Genomic DNA, 17106 nt, shown 5'->3' on the forward strand with positions numbered 1-17106 from the left:
AAAGGTTGAGGGAGATGGGAATGGGTTGGGGTCAAGGGTAATTCGGGCGGAAATGATCAGGCCGCTTTGTGGGGTTGTCGATCGTTTTCGGAGCACCATCGCTCGAAGACCCATACATACACACACGTATAGGGAGTCTGCACCTTATGGTACCATCCTGAACTCTAGTAATAAAGAGAGGAGAAATAATACATAAAAAAATGATCCAGCATGTAAAATAACAATTAAAAAATATCTAATTCACTAATTTGGCCTCTATTTTTGAATCCGCTTACATTATTTTAAAAAGACGAAGACCACCAGAACTCTTTTTTCTTTGGTTCTCCGTCCAAATAAAGGAGTCAAGCTAATCCTTGTGCTTGCTTTCATCTCTTGACAAGGCTAAGAATGTGCACGTGCATGTGCATGTGCATGTGCTGGGCTCCCTTCCTTTGGCAGGTGGTGAAACCATGCCGACTGTTCCCCTCCTGCGTGTCCGCTGTGATGCAGTTACCGCGGTAACAGTGATAGAGGCACCAGTGCCGAAAAAAGAAATACAAATAAAAAACAGGATGTGACATCAGCAGCTGTCAAAATGCTGCGTTGCCTATCGCTGTTCGCAGTCGACCTCCAGCATCATTAACACACACATCGCTATGGCCTAACGGTAAGCTCTACTCTGATTGGCTGGGGGACATCTTGCTTCGAGGACTCCCCCTTTTTGTCACTCGTTCGGGTGGGCTGCACAAGAATGAAAAGAAAGGATGAGAGACAGAGAAGGAGAGGAAGAAGGAGTGAATATTGCAGGGCTCAGCAGCCCAAAGGGAGAAGGAAATTAATGAAAGGAACATTTTGAAAACAAGAGTAGGAGGGAGGAAGAGGAGGAAGAAAGGATGAAAAGTGATTGTCAGACTCCAGCTAAGCTCTGATTGGCTAGTTCTCTCTGTCTCTCTGTCTCTACCTCTCTCTGCATCTCCGTCTGGCTTTTCATTGGTTGACGGGGCGTCTCGTCTTCCCTGGGCGTGTGTTCATGCACTCTGCTTGGGTTCAGGTCCAACGGCTGTGGTCCATTTTTATAAAGATATATCTTTAGGAGGGCGGCAGAGAGGGGAGATGGGGGTTTGGGAAGGGTTACGCTGCGGTTGCCTTTCCGGTCACTAGGATCGAACGCCTGGAGGCGGTCCTGAGCTGTCCAATGACGTCTGGGAAGTCAGCCGTGATGTGAGCGGGGCTAACGTGGGGTCCACCAATGAGGACGGGGGAAACAGTTTGTACCAGCCAATCACTGTGCTGGAGAGGTCCAGCTCCTCCAATCGGATCTGTGCCACGCCCATGAAGCATTTGTGGTCCAAGCGTCCATAATCGCCCCACACAATGACCTGCAGGACAAGATAAGGTACAATATATAGACTGTTTAAAAAAATGAAGTTACACCATGATCATTTAACTCTGAGAGTACAAATCTTTGGACATTCTCAGAGTTACAATCGTTGTACAATTGGCACACACTCAAAATGTACAATGATGATTTGACTGTGTAAAGATACTGTAGATAAGATGAGATAAGATGTTGGCTTTTCATGCTGGAGACCTGGGTAGGAATCCCGGGCGTTATACACGTTTGTTTCAGAGGAATGTGCATGGTTACAGCATTGTTTACTCTTCACAAAGCAACCTGAGAAATACAACCTGCACAGACATTGAAGAAAAGGTTTTGTCATAAAACATATTGACTACTGTCACTTAGAATGTCATGTCAAGATGACTGAAACCACCTTTGGGTTTTAAAAGTTGTATCAAAGGTACAATCTTTGTTACTTGATGATGTTACTTGGTTCTATCTGATGAATCTCCCATAGACATCATCAATACAGTGAATGATGTATGATCTGGATGTGCCAACTCAACCCAGACAGGAAGAAGAGCATTATGCCATGTCTTGCTTTCTTTTATTATAAACAATCTGTTCTGTACATTAAGCAAATTTGGAACTCTATTTTAAAAATATACTTGTGACCAACAATCACCACATGGTGTCGCCAAACTAACAAATCCTTCACAGTATGACTTAAAAAAAGAGGACTTACAACATTTATAGACAGAACACACACATGCATCCGCAAATGCATGCATGCACATACGCAGACATGCACGTGCCCTGTGCACAGACGCGCACACACATTGTGTGTTTACCTGTAACACTTTGCCCTGGGGACTCTCCTCGAACAGCAGGTGTTGCTGGTAGAGAGGCTCCAATGTCTTCCGTGCAATCTTGGTTTTCTTTTTGGCTTTACAAGCTCCATTATCCAACAGGTACACTTTCACATAGGGAGCTGGATGGACAAAGGAAGAGAGGGGTTGGGGTGGGGGTGCAGTTAGAGAAGACAGGCTGTGTTCCCAGTCCACCGCAGAAACACAGCAACATTTTTAAACCGAGTGTCAAAATTATCAGAAATAAAGTAATAATAATTATCTTACACGTAAACCTAATAAAAAAAGAAACGCCCTGTATCCTTGAGGAAAAGTATGAATGAAGCTCATGTACAGAAGGTAGCAACACTGCAGGCGGTGACATTCTTGTTCTTGAAACTTCCCCCGTCCAAGCTTGACCAGAACACCACCTGTCACCCATCCCCTCCTCAGTGCTTCATTATCCAACATCATCAACACCTCCACAGCCTGGGGCTGCAACCTATTCTCAAGTGAGTCAGAGTTACTCCACTCCTCAAGAAATTGCAATGTTAATAGCCGGGGAGCCACAGGCCCAAAAGCTCAACGGTTAAGGATTAACCTGTGATGACAATGTGTGACAATTGTGACATGTCAAACTAGGGGGTTTTCATGATTCTGAATCTATTCCAAGCATTTGTTTTGCAGGAAAAACACTCCTTGGCCTAAAAATGGCCATAGCCGTCATCACAAATGGGATAATGTTGGCAAGTGGCTATGGCCGAATTTAGGCCAAGGAGTGTTTTTCATGCAAAACGAATGCTTGGAATGGATTCAGAATCATGAAAACCCCCTAGTTTCACAATTATCACATGCTACTTAAAGCATGATGAAATTTGGGAAATGTTGCCTTATATTGGTTGTATACAGTATGGTGTGGTATACAAAAATGGCCATAACTTTTTTGCCTCTCATTCTGTGGACCTTAATGACCAAATTAATAGAAAAAACACAAATAAAAAGTACGGCATGACATCACAGGTCCTGTCCAATTTTGGGCCTGTGGCTCCCCGGCTATAAGAAGGAGGGATGTGTGCAGGAATGCCCAAGCCAAGAGGTAAGGCATTGGCAACATTCTGTCCAATGTCTGTGGTAATTGGCAGTCGCCATATATGGAAGAGGCGATGCTTCCTGTACCCGTTATCCATATCCTGAAGCACTTGTGGAGTATCCTAAGTATTTGCATCCACTATTGTTTGTGTTCAAGATTTTGTTGTGGAATGTGAACGCAAATAAAGATGTTAAATGTGTGTGTGCATGCACAGACATACTCGTACCTGGAAGGTTTTTAGAGCCAGGTTTGGAAGTAAGGCCTCGTGCCCTGATCACCTCGACCTCCAGCTGACCTTTCTTGTCCATCATACCGATCTGAACATCTCCTATATAAAACAAACACACAAGCACGCATGCGCACAAAATGGGAATTGTATGGAAATTATCCACGCATCTCAAATAGAATTCACAGAACATTCTGAATAGCAGTGTTGAGCTGTCACTCACCCATGGCAGGCGTGGCCAGTGTTTGTCGACCCACCAACTGGGCGGGGCCTAAGCCATCCAGGAAGTCACTGAACTGACTTTGCATCCCTGAGAAGATTAGACTGAATAACACACACACACACACACACACACACACACACACACACACACACACACACACACACACACACACACACACACACACACACACACACACACACACACACACACACACACACACACACACACACACACACACACACACACACACACACTTGTGAAATGGGACGTTCTGCATAATGAGTACATTTATTTTGGTACTTTAGGTATATTTTGATGCCAATGCACTATTTTTCAAGTACATTTTGAATACTGGACTTTTACTTCTATTCAAGTTGTCATACAGAAGAGAATTTTCGGATCAGTCTCAGAAGTTATGTGACTGCTGCTGAACCAAAATAAGGACCAATATATACAGTATATAAAATAGCTACACCTCAATTTAATCCCTTTATAATTATAAGAGTACACACATGGACCATTGTGGGTCCATTTGGTTACATGTGTACACTCGCAGAGTTAAACGCACACACGCGGTGGTACATACTTTCCCTCAGAGCTGTAGCTGTTCATGCTGCCGTCTGTGGAGTCTCTGCTGGCCTGTCGGTTCATGGCGGTGCCTCCGCGCGGGAACTCCACCGCCATGCCCGTCTCCACGCTCCTCTGGATGCTGGAGGCTCCCTTACCCTTCTTCCCGGGTGCCTCTGCGTAGCGGTCACAAAGGGAACACAAGTCAGAGGGGACTACGTTCTGACCTCGGCACGCCTGGTACCAATGTCAGAGGGGACTACGTTCTGACCTCGGCACGCCTGGTACCAATGCTGCAGGCGTGTCACAGAATGAAACACGTATCAATAATCGTTGCCGTCGGGTGGAAACCAAAAGTGTTACCATTCAGGAAATGGGAAAAAGATAACGTGTGGTCCAATGAATTCAGTTCAGTTATTATTTAGTCACAAAGCTCTTGCCAATTCTTTAAATATTAAGCTCACAATGAGACGCACCGTGGCACATTGTGAGCTTGTAGATCGGCTATTTTTAGCTACTAAGTAGGGCATTCATTTACAAATATATATTTTTTAATATGGACATACCGGTACAAGGTTTCTGCCCGACAGCAAACACATACAATTCTAGTAAAAGGCTGATAACTATGGGACAATATTTGTCAATATCCAGTCCAAACGGTTTTGACATAACTTAGCAACAGATTGACTGGCATTACAGGTCAAATGGGAAAAATACATGATTACTGCCAGATCAAATACGCATATTGACCTGGAATAATCACGTATTTTGAAGAAACTAGACAAATTAATGGAATAAGACCAATCTGAGCAGGGGGGTGATGTCACAGGAGGTGGGGTTTAAGATAAGGATGGCAATAGAGTGATTGGAGAGTGATGATCGTGGAATACAGAGGAAACGCCACCATGTTGGATGTGTCATGTCAAAAGGAATCACTCCGACATTGTAAATTCCTCCATGATGTTCTTCCTAGGCTAATGTGAATCCTCTAAAATGAAAGTTGTACCTACAAGTCTATGGCTTCTAAATGACCACCAGAGGCAGTGTATTTAGCACTGGATGCTTCCATCTAGAAGCTCACAACATGGCCATTTTATCCAGGAAGGTAAGACGTTTACCACTCAAATGGTGATTTTACACTTAACCGATGCCTCATCTAGAGCAAGTTAAAACAAGTGATGTTATAGATCAGGGGTTCTCAACGTTTTTGGTTGGGGGTCCCCGGAAATGCTTTTGCCATGTCTCGCGACATGAAACCTAACCTAAGTTTTCTGATAACGTTCAAATTCGTATTAAAACTTAAGAACAATGACGTTGCTACATGTATAGCAATAACTAATGAGACAGAGGTAGCATCCGGATTCCAAGGTAAAACAACGTATAGGTTGCACCAGGTATCAATGGGTTAAGCTTCACTTCCTTATACACAAACATGGTAAATACAAGATGAAAACGTCAACTCTCCAAACATTCCATGACAAACGATCTTTCTCAGACGTGGGATGGTGACTATGGTGGTTAGCATGTTAATGAAACAGAATGCAGCCATCTTTAAAGGGATAGTTCAGCTTTATAAGAAGCCTATGTGGTTTATGATTAAGTGGGCGCCATTGAAGTCAATAAAAATGGGTACAAAAGAGCTGGCCCAAAGAAAGACTTAACTTTGAGCCATGCAGAATACTCTTAACTAGAAAGGTGGAGGCTTGGATGGTGGTGGCAAAGCGTTGCCAGCAGCAGGCGTGTATAGCAGCGTTGGGGTAGCAGTGATCACGTTGTAGGAGGGAGCCATATATAAATGGCCTTGTTGTGACAATGGGCTGTGATTGGTGCATAGAAATGCGTTGGCTGATTATAAAACACTTATTCAATCAATCAGCAGACTGATAGCTGATTGCAGCTGGGGCGTATGCCTCCCGTGTCCTGCATGAACGAACGCAATGCTTCATTTCTATGAACAAAACATCACAAGCAATGCCTAATAAAACAGTCTTATATTTCAACTTACTTTTTCCCTTATTGGCTTTCACTACCACTTCTGTCAAATGCAAAACACACACAACGAGTTTTATTAAACTCCGAAAATTGTACAAATGGGACCAAATGGAGGGTCCATTCGCACATTTTATTAACCAGTGGTTTAAACTTAAGTAATACATTTTACTCATGTACTGTAAGTACAATTACTTAGAGTTTTTGTTTTATACTTTTAAGTGTTTCCAACTGTCAGTACTTGTACTACTACTGAACTTAGTTGGTTATAGTTACTTCCTCCCCGTAACAATGCGTTAGACCCCTGGGAGATGGAGTCTATCCCCATAACAATGCGCTAGACCCTTGGGAGATGGAGTCTATCCCCGTAACAATGCGCTAGACCCCTGGGAGATGGAGTCTATCCCCGTAACAATGCGCTAGACCCCTGGGAGATGGAGTCTATCCCCGTAACAATGCGCTAGACCCCTGGGAGATGGAGTCTATCCCCGTAACAATGCGCTAGACCCCTGGGAGATGGAGTCTATCCCCGTAACAATGCGCTAGACCCCTGGGAGATGGAGTCTATCCCCGTAACAATGCGCTAGACCCCTGGGAGATGGAGTCTATCCCCGTAACAATGCGCTAGACCCCTGGGAGATGGATGATCGAACCCATGAACTTGTGGCCCAAAGGCGAGAACTCTACCGATTGAGCTACCCGGACACAAATTGACATTACATTTTTATATATTGACGTGTTGTTATTATATGCTTTTTTCATCTTTTCAACAGCAGCAGCATTGAATTAAAGCATATTCCAGCACTTCCACGTCTATCCAGTAACCATCTGTCTATCTACTCAACAAAGTAAAGCCCTGTGTTAATATATCCATCTGTCTGTCTAACTATGCTTTACCTTTCTGTCTTTTGGCCGCCTTACCCCCCGTCGCTTCTGAAATAACACACAACAAACACAAATAAACAACACTGGAATGATTTAACACATAACTGGAATGCTGTGTGACTGTGTCTGTCTGTCTGTCTGTCTGTCTGTCTGTCTGTCTGTCTGTCTGTGTGTGTGACTGTGTCTGACTGTCTGTCTGTGTGTCTGTGTGTCTGTGTGTCTGTGTGTGTGTGTGTGTGTGTGTGTGTGTGTGTGTCACAATCACTATGTATTTATTTTCCGTATGTATATATTTGTCTGACAGATTGTCTCACTCTGTGGCTCTTACTACATCCCTCAGTCAGTCTGGTTGTGTGTGTGTGTGTGTGTGTGTGCGTGCGTGCGTGCGTGCGTGCGTGCGTGCGTGCGTGCGTGCGTGCGTGCGTGCGTGCGTCCACATGTGTAACTATACTGTAGCTCGTTGATCTCTTTGTCTAGACTAGTGATGCGCGGATCAAAGCAAAACCCACAGGACTCAGATTGGGATTTCAGATTGAGCCATGGATTCATCCATGGATCAGAGAGGTTGAAGAGCATATAGAGAATTGGTCAGGGGGATGCAGGTCAAATAGGCTGCAGACAACATTGTTACAGCCTACATTTCAGTCACATTGACGTAATAAACGTCTGCACGCTTTTCGCCCCTTTTTGCGCTGGCTGGGGCTTTTTTGTCTCTCAGCCGGCAGGAATAGAGGAACAGAGCGAGAGCTATTCCTCATTAATAGCATTTTCATTTTGATTCAACTACATGTGTAGCAAGAAAGCTTTGCCTGTGCTTTTGAGGTTTGTGGTCTACATAAATATGCTGCCCTTGAGTTGGTAAACATCAATTATAATGCTTTGGCGTTTCAGCAAATGTTTGACTTTGAAGTAGTTCTAAATAGGCAGCAGCCCTATGCTGTTTCTGTGTATCCTGAAGAAGAAATTGTTTAATTATGTTTTGAGAAATGTGATACATGTGAGCATTTGGAAAATTACCTCCCTGCCTGATCATTTTTGCAGGTTGGCGGATCAGGTTGGGACCGTTGCATGTGCATGAAAATGGGCCTACTGGTTCAAATGTGCTCTCACACCCAGTCGGATGGTCACAGGCTGAACAGAACCTGACCCGCGCATCAATAATGTCTGTCTGTCTGTCTGTCTGTCTGTCTGTCTGTCTGTCTGTCTGTCTGTCTGTCTGTCCTGACCTGTCTGGCTGAGTTGGGAGGTGCTGCGGCTCCGTCTGGAGGGAAGGACCGCCACCACCCGTTGGCTGAGGCTGTTGCGACGCTTCTTCACCCCGTCCAGGCTGAGCGCCGTGTCTGATTGGCTGCCGTCAGCATGGTCGATACCGTAGATCTCACCGCTGACGCTGGTGCTCTTCAACATGTGACGACCTGCGGCACGCATGGCACGGCTGGGAGGGATGGAACACACACACACACACACACACACACAGACACACACAGACACACACACGTAGGGGCAACAGTTAGTCGATTGAATCAATTATATAAAATTAAATAAAAATCACAATCGTGTGAAGTGAGGGGCGCCTTTTAAAAACATTGGTTATAACTAACAGGCACGACATACATACAATATCTGTCTGTGTCCCTCTAATGCCCATATATGGAGATCTCTGTAAATGTCTGTCTGCCTGTGTCCCTTGTATGGCCAAATCGGCCATATACAGTATATGGGGATCCCTGTATCCGGCTGTCCTTGTCCCGTTATGCCATTATATGGAGATCAGCCTGATGTCATCAGTATATCGACTTATCAGTCTGATCGGCAGTTCTGACTCTTACAGGTCTGTAAGATGGACGCTCACGGGTCCATTTGGTTCCATTTGTACAAATCAATGTCTACCTGAACCTTCCACGGGGTCTTTCCGACTGTATGGACATGTAGCTGGTGCTGCTGATGCGAGAGGCACTGCTGGTACGAGAGATGGCTGACACGTCGCTGACATCGCTGTCCGAGGACTTGTGGGAGACGTTCTCGCAGCTTCTCCGCTGGTCCTTGTAGAGCTGCTCAGAAAATGGTTCATGTTCAGCCGACATTCCAAATACCCGACAAAGACATTACACGAGGAGTAGAATACACAGGCAAGCTTCACTGTTAAGTGGGGAATAAAGAGATCCTCTGACCTCCCGTTTGTTTTTTAGGGTTTTCTCCAGATCCTGCTGACTGGAGGCCGTGGCAGGAGAGGCCCGGTTGGGCTGAACCCTCACGTTCAGCTGCCGCACACGCTCTTCTGATGCCAGGGCTACACACACACACACACACAATGCACATGTCAAAAACACAAAGAAATCAACGCAATGTAGAGTTAGCATGCAGAATTGCTTCTTAAAATTGCATAGTTTAAATTAGCACGTATCGTATACGCGTCTCACAACACACACACACACACACACACACACACACACACACACACACACACACACACACACACACACACACACACACACACACACACACACCTTGTTCTACAGTGCTGCTCTTGGCGGGGACCTGTGGAAGCTGTCTCACTCTGCGGGCGGAGGACAGAGACGAACCACTTTGGAGGTGAGACCTGGGGGACGGAGGGAGGAGGAAGAGGAGGAAACGGGGAGATATGGGAAAGGAGAAATGTCCGAGTGGAGGAGGAGAGGTACCGAGACAGAAAGAGAGAAATACAGAGGTGGATGTACATGGCCAAAAGACAAGAGAGGTGGAGTTGAAGAGAGAGGGGAAGAGAGAGAGAAAAAGGGGGACAGCAAGAAGGCACATGGATGGATGAAAAGAAAGCGAGGGAGATGGATGGGAAGAGATAGAAAGAGGATGAAGAGGGGAAAAAGAAGAGGAATGAGAGGGTCAGTCTACAGAAGTCCAGTATGTATACCACAGCACCAGTCGTATACTTGTTTCAAGGGCTCAGACCAAACACAATGTTTGAGCCACACATTTCAGCAAAACCCCTCTGATAAAACTATGATTTGACTGCACACAATACAGAACATTCATTGACATCAAGTGATTGCGATTATTACTCTGGAGGTTGGAAGAACTCACTTATTCCCACTTTCATTATAGGAACATTCTTTCAGTTGTCCCCGCTTGCCTTATTATGCAGAGAAAATGAAACAAAATGTTGTTTGGAAACATCAACATATCCCAGGAACACACTTTTTTGCAAGCTGGGCCTCGGCTGAAAGGCCAAACAGTGCAGGGGGAGCATCGCCTGTTGCAGCAGTTTGTCCGAATGCATGTTTAGCGAAAGAAGGGGACTACAGTAAACCCTAGTACACTTTTGTCAGTTTGCTGCCATCTAAAGACAAACTACTTCAGTAACACAGCTGCAGGAAATAAAACAATAATAATGGGTGTTGTGGATTGTAGGTGTGCCAATGTGAAAGCATTGACAGTAGTCAACAAAATTGTCATCGGCACATTAATCTCTCAAGACAGATTCAGCTCGTTGATGGGTTCCCAGATTGTCAGCACATACTGTACATCTATCAAGATGAGACCATGTGTCTCACCATCTACGGTATGTTTTGTTTTATTATTTATATATAACTTTGGCAGCAAACGCACACAAGTGTCCAGGTGTTACAGTAAGTACACTATAATAAGCACATTCAACATGTGGGGTGGAAGGCATGTGAGGACAGCACAACCACAACATGACGTTTAAAAAAGGTTTGACAGTGCGGGATCCTGTTGTGGGAAAAAAAGCAGCAAATTAATATTCAGACAGTGAAAACAAAGCCGTTGTCATAGGAAGCTTTAAGCAGAAACGCCACATAATGTACCTGCACATGGCTATTTATTCACACCCATTCATAACACAGCATACCCAGGGCCATACCATACCCATACCATGTATTCACGTGAAGACAACATAAACGGTTAAGAAATCCCACCAGCGTTGAACGGATTGAACAGTCAAAAAAATAATAATGTGTGGAATATTTCATGTAGCAATTGAAATTAATCAGACCAGCTGAAATTAATATACGTCCAATCGTAATTACTTCCTGTCAAACAAAAATGTAATGTGTGATTACATCAGCAAGTCCCATGAATCCTGATTTCATTCACCTGTGTGATTCCCACGGCTCAACGTCCCTCTACACGCAGCCTATTCTCATTTTGGACACACTGTTGGGCTGCTGCTACTCTGCTCTGGCCAGACAGTGCATTATAAACTTTCCCGTTTTAACCTTAAACAGAATACTAAAATATGTATCTGAAAAATTCAGGTGAGAAATAGGCAAAGTAAGTAAGTAAGCAACAATCTCTGCCTCTCTCTCTCTGCCTCGCGGTGTGAGTGCGGACACAAGGCAGGATCCCATAAACCGAGGTCACTCGGCTGAGACACAACTTTGTTTTCCCAAGCAATTTCACAATAAAGGTAGAAAAAAAGCCATTGCTGCTGGACTTTAAAGGGCTATCATCAGGATAGAGTTTCAATGCCATCCCTAGTCTAGATACTGTATATATTTTAGGGCTAATGGTGCATTAGTAGCTCAGTTTCTTTACTAGTGGGCAGTATTCTGAAATGCCTCCAAAGTTTACATAACATCATCCGACCACAGTCATGGCCACAGACCATATTCAATTTAGAGACCATTATCATCATCAACAATTAACTTAATTAAATGCACATGGATAGTGATAGGGTCCCTTTAAAGCAGTGCTTCTCATCTCAAGTCCTAGGAGCATGGCAGTCCACTGGGATCCAGATTCCAGGTGAATGAAATTAACTGCAAAAGAGACCCCCCCGCACACGCACGCGCACACAGTGACAACACATTCACTCACCTTTACACACACATCTACACGCTCACACACTGACACCCACACAAAGCCGAGAGCTGTGCCAACAAGACCGACACACACACACACACACACACACACACACACACACACACACACACACACACACACACACACACACACACACACACACACACACACACACACACACACACACACACACACACACACACACACACACACACAATATGAAGGAGAGAGTCAGTTCCTCTCCACTGGAGGGGATGGAGTGGTCAGTCTGTTGTCGGATTTGTTTCTGTGGGTCAGACTCAATGTACAGTATGTGTCTGAGTGGGGAAGCAGGGGGGAGGGGAGGGTCCCCTTACCAAGTGGCCGCAGAGGGGCCTTCTTTCCTCTGGAGCCCCTCAGGATGGAGGTGGGCTTAATTTGGACTCTGTCTCTGGCAGTATACGCGCACGCACGCACGCACACGCGCACACACACAATACAAATCCCATAGAGCCCAGCGACAGTGCCAAGCAGCATGCAGAAAATAAACACAAAAATAAGGAAAGGGATAATAAAAGTGGGGACATGGGTGAAGAAATAAAAAATAATTTAAACAAATGATCAAGCAAAGACAAAGCCTGATAAATATGACAGCAGCGAAGCTGACAAGCCAAGACCCTAGTACTAATGTACCGTGAATAAAAAAAGCCACATAGCCTATAAAGAGGCCTAAGATAGGTTTATATATCTTAGACTTATCTTAGGATAGGTCTAAGATACAGTAGGTGGCATTGCAAGTTGCCAAAATCGAAAAATGTACCCTGATCTTGAAAAGCACTGCACAAGTTGGTGAATTACATTTGGCAAATTCACAACATTTTCATGTTCAAGCTGCAGTAGTTTTGTGTACATTGTCTCCCTCTCCTGGCAGAGAAAGGTGATTGCAATGATGTCAAAACTACAGTAAAGTGTATTAATCAGGCGGGAAATTGACATGATAGTTCAGTTGGTGATACAAGCATGAAATTTGGCACATCAAAGGTCATCTACCTTCATATGACCCTTATTATTAATCAACCTTGAGCAACGCAAAGTCTCACCCTTCGTGGTCTGCTTGAAAATGTTGGAATTATGCGTGGTCCGAGGTTCATTATCAATTAGAGTCATATGAATGTCATCTTTGCCAAATTTCATGCTTGTATCACTAACTGAATTATCATGTATTAAAACCAGCCATTTCCTACCTGACAATATCATAGAGAATAGTTAAAATGATGTTTTGTCCTTTGTAATGTTGTAGTCTGGGAAATGAAGCTAATTTATTTTAGCCTAGAAATCAGACAAATCTCCGATTGCAAAAGAAAAAGCACCGCTCAGTTGTAATTAGCCCTTCACTAAGTCCCTCCCCAACCCATGAGCTTGACCTCGATAGCAACCGTTGCTAAACTATTTGGATTGGCATTGGACAATCGCTTTTTGGGGTGGGATTTAGTGAAGGGCTAATTGTATTTCACTCCCTCCGAAGTAGTAAGGGGCCAATCAGGAACAAGTATGCAAAAAATGGGGCAGGTTTGTCACCACAGGATTTTTTTATGCACCCCTTGGAAAGGCAGGTTCCACACAGAGATTATATCTACGCAGTGATATTAGTTTGGCCATGCCAGGCTATATTTATATATTTCTGTGTTCCATAAAACGTAATTCGGTATTTAAGTCCGACGTCATTTTGTAGTCCTACGTTACGTCCGGGTCCAAGTGGCACCAGCTCCCGTCGACTTCTCATTGTAAATAGCAATATTAAAACGCGTGAATCTTTTTACAATGACGTTGTTTTTCAGAAAAGAAGCTATTGAGGGTTAAAATGGGTCTTAATGGGTCTTATTATCATTATTATTGAAGGTGGTAACAGTCCATTTGCTCAGTACAAATAATGTGTGCAGGGTTGAGTACATTGAATGTAGTTTGCATTAATACGATCTCTAATGGAGGATTTAGTTGACACAATGAAATAAAATGGCTAAAGTATTCAGTGTGGGGCAGACGGCCTGTCACAGCCAGATTTGGGAGACCAGTAGCTTTGTTGTTGCAAGGAAAGCGGTAAAATGAGACTTTAGTGGTTGTTTTAGTCTCAGATTTAGTCCGACGGAGGGACACAGTATAACTATATGGGGACACAAAAGCGACACAAACAGTAGGACCTGGAAGTAGCTCTGGAGGGGGCGCTTACGTCACGGCTTAAATACTCAATTAAGACAAGATGAGTGTAAGAACCGAGAGATTACTATCAATAGAAAGACACATTTCGGACCGGACAGTTAGCTCAACCGTTTGGGCACCTAGCGAGCGCCAGCCTGACGGCGTGCCACGGGTTCGACTCCCGATCCCGACGGCCTTTGCTGCGTGTCTTCCCCATCTCTCTCCCCATTTCCTGTCAGACTACTTTCATCCTATCAATAAAGGCAGAAAAAGCCAAAAAAAAAGATCTTAAAAAAGAAAGAAAGACACATTTCCAACTGTTTGACTGGTGGCTAATTCCTACTGTGAATAGTTAATGTAAACCTCAGAAATGTAAAATCTGAATAAATAATATATTTCTTTTTAAACTTAATATTAACACTAACATGCTAATTATGACAACACTGCTAAACATGATCATGTATTAACCATGAAACCCCATACTTTGTTGACCAGTCCAACCAGGGTTCTGTCATTGGCTCACTCCTTTTCCCCCCCTCTACAATAAATATCTTTGACAAAAATCTACAAACGTATGACACATCATGCAGCTTGTAGATCTGCAATTTGAGCAGAATGTTAATAATAGATGAATATTCAGCATAAATAGGTGAAAATACCAGATCTACAAGCTTGAGGGGAGGGGAAAAAAGAGGGGGCCATGTACAGACCTCTGAGGGATCCCGGTCAATTATGTAGGGTACTAGTGTTTAAATCATCTTTTCTCAACGGCGGGCCCGGGGACTGGGTCCACGTGGTTCCACTTGTACACGTTTCTTTTTTAAATTATTATTATTTTACAGTGTAGATTGGGGTCCCAGAGATATACCCCTCAGAGTTACAATTTAGGCATTTAGCAGACACTCTTAATCCAGAGCAATATACAGTAAGCAAGAACAAAAACAAAAACATCATATTAAAAAGTCATCATGAATCATATGTAAGCTAAGAACCTAACAGTGGAATATCTATTCCATATAATGAAACTATGCGTATATATACTAGAGTGCTATGTCTACACAAAATGCTATCCAAGTTGCATAAGTTGAGCCTTTGCAAACGCCTGTGAGGTCGTCGCGGCTAGGGCAAGTGCTACGGTAACGTAGTTATAGACCCATAAGCGTCCTTTTGGACCACTGGTGGTCCCCGGACCCAGTGTTGAGAAGCAGTGGTTTAAGTGGTTAGCGGTGAATGGCACTGCGACTCGGCGTGGTGTGGCCTGCAGTGCCTTACCTGCTACTGTCAGGGAGCTTCCTGTCGAAACTCTGACATTCAGAGGGTTCCAGGATCCCAGGCTGCCTGGAGTGGCAGACGGCGAGAGGAGAACAACGACACAGAAACAGAAAACAAAGATGGATGGGGGAGGATGGAAGACAGCATGATGGAGGGATACGTCAGTACAGATCGAGTTGGATTCTCTTTGGGCATTGACTTTTGATTCTATGAGTTTATGAGCTGGATGAAAAGGAAATAAGGAGCATGATGTGATTGATGGAGGAGGGGGGTGTCACACTCACTCGCTCATTCTTCAACTACTCTGTGTGTGTGTGTGTGTGTGTGTGTGTGTGTGTGTGTGTGTGTGTGTGTGTGTGTGTGTGTGTGTGTGTGTGTGTGTGTGCCTCTTCTTTGTACCGAGGTGATCTACAGCCACCTGAAAAGGGTGTAGCATCCATATTCTCCATTCAAGCCATGAACATGAGAATGATGAGGATGACGCGTGCACGCACACACACCCACATGTGCACACACACACACCCACACACACACACACACACACACACACACACACACACACACACACACACACACACACACACCCCTATGATGTTAATAATGGACAATATGAGTTACATGTCATTTCCATTGAACTTTTAGCCTTGATCAAAAGCACCTCTTCAGGCACTGGGAACAGAAGACGAGCACACACAGTAAAACCCCCGAGTGTAAATTTAACTCTTAAGAGTATACTCTCAGAGTTAAATAAACACTCTTGCATTTGAATATAGGGCCAGAAGAAAGACAAGCTCTTTACAGAGAGCAAACTGAACAGCACCATAACCAACACAAACAAACAGAACACCATAGCGGGGGCCAAAGAAACACAAGCTGCATGATCACACCTCGGCGTTCAACAACTAAACGTAGACTGCAACAACAGGGCACCACGCTACAGGACATGGAATCTGCAGCGAGTACAAAGTAGAGCAACAGCAGCACGTCACCACAAATGAAAACAGCCATTGGAGTTAACTTGTGCACAGCGTCAGCATCAGAGTGGACAAACAGGAACGTGTTAAAGAAACAGCGCTAAGCAACATTGTGGCTCTTTACGGGGGGGCGCCACTACATCATGATTTAACACATTCACTCTCACAACATGTCCACAGACAATTCGCCACACAGCCGACTGGTAATAGTTGCGCACCGGTGCCACACGCTGATGACAGACGATCTGTAAGCTCATAACGCATCGCATCTCAGCTTGTCGTGAGCTTGCAGATCGCCTATTTTTGGAAACCAACACCGCAACACAACTAACTACAAATCAGGCTTCACGGTGAGCTGCAGAGTGCTACACCACCGCATACAAGCATAGCATGTGATTTGTTATTTTATTTTATTTTTTATTTTACTTTTTTTTATTTTTTTTATTTTCAATTCAACATTTAGTAGCTAATTAAATGTATTCCAGTGTCAATTATTTGGTTTCAAGAAATTTCAGAAAAGAAAAAAATAACAGTAAAGAAATGTAATTAAAGTAAAAAAGATTACTTGAAAACAGCCAAAAAGATTTGCCTACATTATGAAGACATAAATTTGATGAAAATGTGATGTGAAACTTAAAGTCAATCCCTATGCTCGTAATCCTCTGCAGTGTAACAGGAGCCAGTGGTTAGGAGGTATAGCAGAAGTAGTTAGAGGGTT

At 44.0% G+C, this 17106-nt stretch overlaps 1 protein-coding gene across 1 annotated transcript in view; it reads right to left on the reverse strand.

Annotated features, from left to right (window-relative positions):
• Positions 1 to 516: 516 nt before the first annotated feature.
• rims1a (regulating synaptic membrane exocytosis 1a) overlaps positions 517 to 17106 on the reverse strand; it is a gene marked incomplete at its 5' end in the record, with an annotated part of 106343 nt that continues 89753 nt past the window's right edge. The window contains 11 exons of the mRNA XM_079511506.1: positions 517 to 1358; positions 2173 to 2312; positions 3486 to 3587; positions 3709 to 3809; positions 4295 to 4490; positions 8376 to 8584; positions 9040 to 9200; positions 9321 to 9439; positions 9657 to 9748; positions 15415 to 15480; positions 15801 to 15857. Of these exons, the coding sequence (XP_079367632.1) occupies positions 1137 to 1358; positions 2173 to 2312; positions 3486 to 3587; positions 3709 to 3809; positions 4295 to 4490; positions 8376 to 8584; positions 9040 to 9200; positions 9321 to 9439; positions 9657 to 9748; positions 15415 to 15480; positions 15801 to 15857 (1465 nt within the window). The 3' untranslated portion in view covers positions 517 to 1136. The remainder of the gene's footprint in view (positions 1359 to 2172; positions 2313 to 3485; positions 3588 to 3708; positions 3810 to 4294; positions 4491 to 8375; positions 8585 to 9039; positions 9201 to 9320; positions 9440 to 9656; positions 9749 to 15414; positions 15481 to 15800; positions 15858 to 17106) is intronic.

The sequence above is a fragment of the Electrona antarctica genome (genome assembly GCF_951216825.1).
Source record: "Electrona antarctica genome assembly, chromosome: 10".
Taxonomy (NCBI): domain Eukaryota; kingdom Metazoa; phylum Chordata; class Actinopteri; order Myctophiformes; family Myctophidae; genus Electrona; species Electrona antarctica.